At 28.1% G+C, this 10,877-nt stretch overlaps 2 protein-coding genes across 8 annotated transcripts in view; both read right to left on the bottom strand.

The window, feature by feature from the left end:
* Nucleotides 1-2,714: 2,714 nt before the first annotated feature.
* Nucleotides 2,715-8,170, bottom strand: LOC136976801 (monocarboxylate transporter 12-like). Its single transcript, XM_067272172.1, is given in 7 exon segments — nucleotides 2,715-3,688; nucleotides 3,769-3,894; nucleotides 4,819-4,861; nucleotides 4,863-6,070; nucleotides 6,785-6,928; nucleotides 7,026-7,281; nucleotides 7,374-8,170. Coding segments are annotated over 7 exon segments (1,971 nt in total). The 5' UTR covers nucleotides 7,377-8,170; the 3' UTR covers nucleotides 2,715-3,497.
* A 1,829-nt stretch (nucleotides 8,171-9,999) lies between these two features.
* Nucleotides 10,000-10,877, bottom strand: part of LOC136976803 (homeobox protein PKNOX1-like) — a 62,837-nt gene continuing 61,959 nt past the window's right edge. For 5 of the 7 annotated variants that reach the window (XM_067272175.1, XM_067272177.1, XM_067272179.1 and 2 more), the window contains one exon: nucleotides 10,000-10,833. In XM_067272175.1, the coding sequence (XP_067128276.1) occupies nucleotides 10,658-10,833 (176 nt within the window). In that variant the 3' untranslated portion in view covers nucleotides 10,000-10,657. The remainder of the gene's footprint in view (nucleotides 10,834-10,877) is intronic. The other 2 variants (XM_067272180.1, XM_067272178.1) reach the window with 2 other exon arrangements.

Below are 10,877 nucleotides of genomic sequence, written 5' to 3'. Positions count from 1 at the left end.
CCCCACGGCAATAAAAATATCACTTTAAATTACTATCATCTTTAATTTATTACATTGTATTTTTAGATAATGAATAATTACTACCTTAGATTATTGATCTTATTTTATTTACTTCGCAATAAACTAATTTATAATTTAATGCTGTATTTCCATTTTCTCTAAATCCAAGAAAATGAGAAAATTTCAAATATAATTTTTATTATACTTGCAAGACATTAAAAGAATCTATAGAAATAATTAAAATACAGGTCTATATTCCAAGTATAAATATCTATGTAATTATCTTTCCCATTAAAATAACCGAGAAATGTAAAATTCTCTTATTAGATTTCATAATCTTAATGTCTTTTTAAGCATTGTTTTGTTAATACAGATATGAGAATTTTGCTTTAAATGCCCATTGCTGACGTAAATATTGTTTTGTGTTACACATTTTACGTATACATATTTCTTTATCTATCTATATATATGCATTTATATATGTATTATACACATACTTATTATTTAAATTTAAGCTAACCTTGATAACCTCAATATATAATTTGCCAGTTCCTTTATTAAAAACAAATTGTAATCTTTCTTAGAATTTAATTATTCGTATTATGCAATATGAATGAAGATCTTTCAATTATAGTTTGCCCTTCCTGTCGTAAATTTACGACTAATCTGTAGGTTAATTCATTCAAAAAAGTAAATTAGAATAATATAAACTTTAATTAATACGTCTTTCTATTCATAAATACAATATTGCTGCACTAAAAGTTTAATTCATGCTATAAATATGAGTATCAGTCTATAATTTAACCTCAATTGCGTAGTGATATTATATTATATAATTTTAATTTATAACTACTTGCGATATTCATATTTATGATGTAAATAAAAACGTCTTAATCTTTAAAAACAATTTTAAATTTTTATAATTAAACTATAATTAAATGTATATTATATGTACACGTCTATTCAAATACTAAGCGCATGTTTTCCATAACTTTCCTCTCAGAAAACGTTTTATTTACGAGCTAAATTCCGAAAATCGTAAAAGTTGTTTACTACTCAAACTCCATCTAAATACTTTTACATTTATTTTCATTTAATGAATAATGTATATTTTTATTTATAAATGAGTCTTTTAGTAATTCTGTAAAGGTCAGAATTATAAGATAAGAATTTTCGTTTCCAGAATGGGATCTTCCGCATCCCGCTCCAGTCACGGTATTCATTAAATTTCTCCAGATATATATACAGTAGCTGTGCAAGTTTACATAACATTTCCTTCAAAGATTTACGATAAGATTTTCTGATACTTGCAAACGACATTTTTTTTCGAACACAACTGTAGATTCTACGTTGTAACGTCATTACTTTAGTATTTTTTTTTTTCTATTTAAAACCGTTCTCTTTATTTCTATTCACAATTTATTACTGTAGTGTTGTTTCTAATTGTCATAATTACGCTTAAATTCCAAGTGTTTTTTTTCTATGTTATAATTAACGATTAGATCAACATTTATTTATAATTAAAATAACTTATTTGTTTCTCTCTCTTTTTTAAACAGCATTTTCTTCTCGAAGGTTATTTATTGTTACACCATCCTCATTATTATATAATCTTTAACTAATATTACATAATTTTTTTTAATTAAATATTACAATTTATTTTCCTACTGATAAAAAATTAAAAATATCGTTTTCAAATCTGTTCATAAATTATCCTTCTTTAGGATTTATGTACTGTTTACTTGAGAATTAAAGAATTTCCTCACTGTTTTTTCGCTTCTGTATGCTGGAGTCAGAGACGAGCCGCCATTTTGTATACCTAGGGTAACATTAACCAAGAATTTTAAGTAAAACCTGTTCAAAACGATAAAAACATTCGGTTTACAGAGGTTTTACTGTATATAAGTGTTCATTTTTCAAGGTTATATTTAAAATTTTATTATCCAACTCGAGGACTAAATTTTTTAACTGTATATTTATTTATTTAAGACCAGCATATTCAACCGTAACAGAATTTATTGTTGAAATATTCTCTACTAGAACTATATAATCACGAGATAATGGAATAATATGTCATAACTATTTGACCTATAATGGAATTAAAATAAGGTTAGAATTTGTAAACATGTGAAGGTGTAAAATAAATTACTCTGGAATTGGTTAGATATAAATATGAAATTTCTCCCCGTGTAATTAATATGACTAACTTCTAGTAAATTATGTAATGCGGCATTAATTTAATTCATTATGACTAATATAATTAATTTCGGAGATTACAGTCACACTATAATAAATATTGAGTTAAGTATTGCTTATATTTATCTTCTTGTCAATCTATCGATCTTGTTTATAGTCTCTGTGACCTTAATTTTGAATAATAATTCCAAATTTTTTATTATTATTTTTCTTTCTAAAGGTAAATATAGTGAAATTCTTATTGTTAAGTAGAAATCGATTCGAAATATTTTATTAAAAAAATAAATAAAATCTTAATTTACTTTTAATTAGCAGCAGGTGATAAAATAATGAAGTGAATAACATTGAGTAATATTATGTATAAGTACTGTACAGTACTCCATAGTACATCAATTATCGCGTGTATATGAAAAATAAACAAATTTTTATTTAATTAAACTTTTAAAATTATTTATATAATATTTGATGTAATTTCATCGCAACAAACAGTTCTTAATATTAGATTCTAAGAACGAGAATAGTTTTTTTATTAAAATTTTATTATTTTTATTCATCTTAACTTTTATTCAGCGAATAAAATCTTGTTCTTTTAATTCCAATTGAGCTATTAAAATCTTCTCATTTCTACAAGTTTCAAGGATATCCAGGCCTTACATCACATTCTAGATTAGATACAAGGAAAACCATTTTTTTCAATAACTATAAACCATTATAAATAATACCACTTCCGTAATAATTCATTTAAACCTTTGTATTTTAATTATAAAAACCTTGAATTTACCTCACCCCGCAATCGAAATTAATCGACAACAATTCGATACAATAATATTTATTTTTAATTACAAAATAATAAAAATTATTGTACAGAAATTCGTATAAGAAAACTTATACAAAGAAACACTTGATGTATAAAAAAAAAAAAAAAAAGCATTTCTTCAATTTATAATATAAAATATTCGAATTATATAGATTCTATTTATATATACAATATATAGATTATATTATATTGTATATTATATCATTTAATATAATCTATGTACACATAAAATGTATAGAGGCAGATTTCTGTATAATACAGTATACTTTTAAAATATTTAGGGTGAAAATAAAATAAATTTTTAAATATTTTACTTCAACCTAAATATTTTAAGCTTTAAAATCTGATTTTTTCGCTTCTCCATTTTTGATATTCGTTGTTCAGATCGCAAAAGCGATTTCTTTCTCCTATTCTGCATCCACCTCCTGTAGATTATATTATATTATATTATATATACAATATCTATATTCCTACAACAGAATATTTATATCATTTGTTGTGCACTCTCCCCATTTTCTGTTTCTTCTAATGATATAGGGGGCTGATTTAATTCGTTAGAGTTCGAACACTTTTTAACAAAAGGTATGATGGATGATAAAATTGCCGCCATAATAAGCATTCCGCCAGCAGCGAAAAATGGAAAAGTATAACTTCCGGTTATGTCATATATAGAACCTGAAAGTTGATTTGTTTTATTATTAAAACATATATATTTTTTAAAACAAAGTTTAAGAAGATAGAGTTGAACGACGTACCTGCAACAGGTGACCCTATAATGGATGCTGCTCCTCTGAATAAGCTCAGCAGTCCAAAAGCGTTTGTCAAACGATCCAATCCTACTAAATCTACTAAAATAATCGAGGTCAGGCACATGTAAGCCGCTGAAAAAGTAGAAATAGTTTAAACTTCGTTAAAATTTTTAGCAAATAAGTTGAAATTTTAGTCGGGTTTTAACAATTTACAAATAATAATAAATGCTAAATAGGAAAAAATAAAGCGAAACACGACAATTTTACGGGAGAACGTAAGCAAAATTCATGACATTTCACAGCTTCGATTTCATTTTGCCTTTGTTCACATCAGTAGTAAACAGAGACTTGGCAATGGATAAGATAAACACAAGCTTTGCCAACTTATTTCTGTTTTACGATTTTTTCCGGAATCTGTTTCTTATATTTAAGATTGACTCACAACTTAAATCTTTTTAAATGACGTAATTTTATATCATATTTTTTATATGAAAATTTCAAATAATATATATATATTTTTTTAAAATCTAGATTTGAAGAATTGGCATTTTACTTTTTTTGTTTTTTCGTATCCAGAGCAATAAAAATAAATTAGTTTGGTCGTTTTAATGTTGAAGCAATTGACTTTATCTGACAACAAGGTCAAGTGATATAAATTTCAAACGTTTTATGAATAACGTATCACCTGATTCATTCTGAATTTGTAAGTAGATTTTTTTATCTTTCGTTTCCGTGTGGCGCTATTACAACGATAGAAAATCGGATTTTAAATATTAATTAATGAAATGAGGATATGTTATTTCGTAATGAAGTGTAAAGAATAATGAATGCTACGGACGATTATCGCCTAATTGCAGTGTGGCCATCACATGATAAATAGTCTCTAAAGATTACTTCAGAAGTCAAGGTTGATTAAAATAAATTGTATTTTTTTCCTTATTAAAGAAATCTTGCCTAGTGTAATAGAGTATCGCTTTTTCATTGGACAAAACATAAATTTATCAGATAAATAGTGCATCAATACATTTTAAACACATAAAAATTAAGTTTACTTACATATAAATACTGCAAAAAAAGTGCAGACTATGAGTACAGTCGTGGTAAGTTAAGGTGAACGGTATGCATAAAACGCATATTCCACTTAGAAGAAGACAAACGTTGTTTACCCACAAGGAGGATACTCGTGGACGATCAGCAAACCACCCAAAAACCATCCTCCCTAGTGTGTTTGTGATGCCGATAATGGAAAGAATAAATGCGGCATCGGATTTAGGTATTCCTTTCAAAGTACTACTGTCTGTTATATACACGAATGGAATGTAAAAACCCATCATGCCGAATATATTGGAAATGCATAAAAGCATGAAAGAACAATCTTTCAAGAGGGAAAAATTAAGCATTTCCTTTAAGGCAACCGTTATGGCTGGAGAAACGCAAGAACTTTCTTCTTCCTCTCCATCTGTCTTCGGTAACGATGTGACACTAGCTACGTAAGTTCTTATATCTTTCTGCGACTGATTATATTGAGCCAAACTGGTGACACTTCCGCTATAAAATATATCTTTTCTGTATATGGGACGATAATATTCTCTTCTGTACGTATGTTTATGTACATCTATAGAAACTCTTCTTCGAGATATTCTTCTCGATTGATAATCTCCTATAACCGAATTGTTTCGATTAGACAGAGGAATATTACTTATGCTGGAGGTCGATTCCATCGGAAACTGCAAATTCCGTCGAGAAATTTCGCGTACGGTCGAAGGCGAAATTGGTTTGTGGTTCATATCGGGATGAACCATAACTAGGTTCGATTTCAATTGTAAAAGACTCAATTTTCTTGTTCCGTTTTTCCCTTCACAACCGGGTTTTAAAGTTTCTCCGATACTAGAAAGCGTTATAAAGGGCATTCTCGTAGTTTTATTCATCTGGTCCAGATCTTGTCTCGATTGAACTCCGGGTTCTGTATTAAATTCTTTGGTCTCTAGTGTTCCATCATCGTGTTGAATGAGATCGAACTTGCTCTCTCTCTTTTCTGTAGTAGTGCTTACTGTCTTCTGATCGTCAGCAGATTCCAACGGGCGCATTAATGCCCCGAATACCATGCAATTTAGTGTCAATCCGGATAATATCAAGAGAGAGCCTTTCCAGTCGTAAATGGATAACAGGGCTTGACAGATAGGTGCGAAGACAAAGGCACCCATTCCAGAACCACATACTGCTATACCTGTGGCAAAGGCCCTCTTAGTAGAGAAGTAGTAACTGACGCTTACGATGGCCGGTAGATATATCAAACCAAATCCAATCCCTATTAAAGATAATAGGAATAAATAAGTAACTGTCAGCATATGTGAAGATTTTACATTTTGATACATGCTTCTTATTCTTAGTTATTTATATAATATGCCTTTGTTCAGTTTAAATTTTCTTGTGAATTAGGACTTGTTATATCCAGGGAAGAGAATCACACAATTTCAAATTAAAACACTTTAATGTAACATAATCCTGCACACAACAAAGTCCAAAATGGACAAAAGCATAAAATATAGTTTACAATATTAAACCAAAGGAGGTTACTGGAATATAAAGTGTTAAATATAAGCTGATTAGTATTATACTTTTTTGATTATTAAGCTGTTTAGATCAAAACTATTTTGTCCAATCTAAATAAATATTTATAATGATAAAAATATTAAATGTATTTATGTTAATTGAAAGATTATTAAGTATAAATTATATTTTCACATTAAAATCCATGTGTGTGATTTACTATTAGAAAAATATAGAAGTGCTCATTTAGTTATAAAACTTTTTTGCGTATCTTATGTTTTGTTTCTTACTTCCTTTCGAAAATTATCAGCGAAACATCAAAGTCCAGGTTGACTTTGATTCATAAAATATCAACAAGTCATCAATTAACAAGAAAATTAATCTTTTAAACAACGTGGATCCCTCCTTTGGCAAAATATCAATAATTTACAACGTAGAAAGGTTAAGAGTTACATTATAAACTCTAACTCACCTCCCATGATTCCATAAGTCAACATTAAGACATCGACAGATGGTGCAAAGGTACTCAATATAAAAGCGATGCTTGCCACAATACTACCCACAATGGTCACCGATCTGCAGCCAAATCTGTTAGTTAAAGCACTTACAATCGGACCTGAAATTTTTGAAAATTTTGAAATTAAAATTCAGAAAAGTGGACGTAAAATTGAAACCACCATAAACGTTTCAATTAGTGATTAAAATTAACCTACCCGCACTCAAGTAACATCCACTAAGTAGAGAGCCAATCCAAGCCGTACGACCCTTTGGAGCGCGGTAATATTGAACAAATTCCATAAAAAATATGCCAAACGAGTAACTGATACCGTCCACCACCATGTTACACAAAAACGAGACAGCCACAATGACCCATCCCCATCCACCATCCGGTGGTTCGGGAATATCCCACGATTCATCGTCTTGGTTTTCTTTCGTATCTTCTTTAGACATGAGCAAAGTAGCACTCACCTAAAGAAAGTAAAAAGATATTTTGATGCAAACAACGTTAATGCGTGTTACTTTCAGATAACATTCTGAATCGACATGTGATCGACAAATACCATTTATCAATCATCTACTACAAGTTGTCAGCAGATAGGCCGAGATACTCGGAGAGCCTTCCTGTTCGATTTTCTGACCAACATATTACTACAGATCTATGCAATTTACAAATATAAACCGGATTAAAGTGGTTTAGCATGCGTGAATTTCGCAATTTATACACCAGTCATATGCTAATCTTAAAAATATTCTGTCTACTGTTGACGAACTTTCAATCTTTTATCGTAAGCAAGTATCAATCAAGGCCATCAGAAGTAGAAAAAGATCAACTCCTCAATCTAAACAATCAATATTTAAAAAAAAGCTGTTAATTTAAAAAAACAGGAGCATTGTATAATTAAAAAGAAAGACAATTTGCAATCTAAATCTTCCGCCATTTTTTTTTTCATTACTATCTCCGAATATTGTCAGGAACTCGTATTGTTTGTATTAAAAGTTCACGACCTGTCACCCGAATTAAATATTTGATGGATGTTTTCCTCTAGTAGCAAATTTGTAAGTATTGTTAATGATGATTTAAACAACTTAATTGACGTCATTAGTCAGGCTTGCGTCATTCAAACTTGATCCTTAAACTGGATATTTAATTTATCAATTTTTCAGTTTCTAAAATCTCTGGAGGAACGGAACGGATCATTTTTCGGAAGTGGAATTTTTATTTACTTTTATCAAACGACAATCGCTTCAATTGGATAATATAAAATTTAAGAGGATGTTCTTTGTCAGTTTTAATTCTATTAAATGGGAGGATCTAAACTTAAGAATTTCAAACTTTTTTTAAAAAATTTATTCATTTTTTTTACATTAATTTTTTAATAAGGAAAAAATAAAGTTTAAATTGTAAATTCTAGAAACGTAAACCTTATATAAAACACATGGTAAATTGTGAAACGTCTTTTATCTTTAAAACGGTATCTATATGTATAAATGACCCTAATATGACCAAGTGCCATCAGGTTAAGTCTTTCTTCATCCTCGACCTTCTAACTTAACGATATTAGAAATCGATAGCAATATTTTAATTTAATTTTTAAATCATCAACTACAACAATAGCGCAGAATCTACATCATCATTTGAATAATATAGTTACACAGGAATAACTTAAGCGCGGAGACACTGTTGCGAGGGCAAAATAACTTTCCGAATTTATTCATCAAAGTTTCTAGAAATATTTTTCTTTAAATCTTTCAATAATACTTCTAATCAATTTAGTGAATGAGGATATGTTTATTTGATCTGTCAACTGCTCCTCTAAGAAGTAAACTCTACGAAAAATTAATTTATAAAAAGTTGCAAATTCGCAGCGCTTCAATTAAAATAAATGTCTCCTAAAAATATATAAACTTTTCAAACACTTTAAATTTTAATGGTTAAAAAAATATTTTTAATTTTAATATATATATATATATATATATATATATATATATATTAAATTTAATTTTCTATTGTTTTAATTCTATTCAAAAATTGAAGAAAATTAAATGGCCAGCGTTAGGGAGAAAAATGATTAAGTGCGTAAAAATTAATTATAATGGTTAAATAATAGAATAGCACGTAAAAGCATACTTACTTTTTAGAGTCTGTTTTCATTAAGAGTAAACAAGTGATGCGGATAACACGCCAGTTTGTATCTCCTTCCTCCGTATATCGTCGAACGCCATCTGACGATTGTTATCCGAATTACGTTCATTGAGAAAAACATTGGCAAAGTTTCAAAATATTATTATTATTATTGTAGAATTTAAGTAGAAAAACAAAATTTTCTTTCCATCATAGTATAAATATTTAAAGAAAACTTATATATTTCGCAATTCTCTTTTAAAATATGCACAATTTTAACTACAGAATTAAACTTTCGCCCGTTTACCATTATTATATTTCTGAGATTTTACAAATACGTAACGTGTTAACCATCACTTCCATTATTATTATAATTATTTTTTAAGATAAAAAACAATTTACTATCTGTATTGCCGACCCTGACTTTATTTTCTATGGTTAACCTACTTGATGAGATTTAGAACAAACATCATAAAAAAAAAAAAAAATGTATAGCTCCCTGCAACCTGATTTGCATAGAAATGTATGTACAAATATTTTTTTCCTACAGATTTTAATTTTCTGTTCATAGTAAATTCTGTTTGTTAATATATGTTTTATGTTTGAACTTATTTTACTATTCTGTTTATTTGATAATCTAAAACAGGAATCTTATGTTAAGTAGTGAGTTACTTAATGGGAATTAAATTACTTTATATTGTGTAAAAGATGCCAATATACTTATTATTATTCATAAATTTCCATAAATTAAATATTGACAAATCATAAACTAAATTAAGTGAAACAAAAATTTATGCATACCTCTTTGAAAATACAAAAATTAGCAATTTTTTATGTATAAAAATTAATTTATACGAAATACTTTAAAGTAGGATTGTATAAAAGGCACTTCTTTGCAATGAAGGGCTCCTTTTATTTGGTCTCCCTTTTTAAACTTAAATTTAGAAAACAATAGGATGATACTTTGTGTGATTCTGAAATATAAAGAAGAATTTGATATTTCAATATAATAATGAATATTAATAAAAAATCACTGCATAAATTTCAATAAAGAATTTGTTTAATATTTTGGATTCATGTGTTGTAACAAATCTTTATATAACATCGGTATTAAAACCATAAATAACAAAACAACAAAAATATTCTCACTAACAAAATTTTAAGTATTACATAAAATAATAACATATTGAATATTAATTCAAATAAAACTAATCAGTTAAAAAGTTTATGGTTGATGATTTATAAATATACAGAATTATGTTTAAATAAAATATAAAAACTTTGCATTTTAAAGTCCTATACAATTAATATATATTTATATATATATAAAAACTTGATTTTTATCTATATCATGAGAATTTTAAATGGTGGTAAGAAATGAAAAACTTTTCATAAGATTAACTCATGATTAAGTTTTGAAATATCTCTTTAACAATTTATGGAAGTGGACTATATTAATATAATAATAATAATTATTATTATAATACAAAGAAACAATAGTGCACAATATGTTACAAAAATTAAAAAGTTACATTCTGTACATATTATAATACATTATTAAAAACGTTATCGTTTGTATATTTCTAATGAGAATTCTCGACTCGTTCGTAACCATACCAATATAACAAAATAATTTGCATTCTATTCACTTTGTCAATTTCCAAGTACGATTATAGAATGCAAATTTTTTGGGCGCGTCAACTGCCGCATGTATTAGTCTGGTCACTTTTTACACTCGTCCATACAATTACTGCTTAGACTGAGATTTCCCACGCTCCCCGACGACGACACTCTGTCTTCTCCCAGACTTGTGTCAGAGCAATTTTGACTGATGCTACCGTTCGGGGAGACCGTGCGAGAATTGCTCGAGTAGTTGTTACAGTGATCGACTGCGACTCCTGAAATAAACACGCAAATCAATGGTCTGAATAAATTTTAGGAA

Source organism: Centruroides vittatus, unplaced genomic scaffold (assembly GCF_030686945.1).
Source record: "Centruroides vittatus isolate TY-2023 unplaced genomic scaffold, ASM3068694v2 contig_425, whole genome shotgun sequence".
Taxonomy (NCBI): Eukaryota; Metazoa; Arthropoda; class Arachnida; order Scorpiones; family Buthidae; genus Centruroides; species Centruroides vittatus.
The sequence above is the reverse complement of the archived record's forward strand: the minus strand, read 5'-3'. Positions and strand labels throughout refer to the sequence as shown.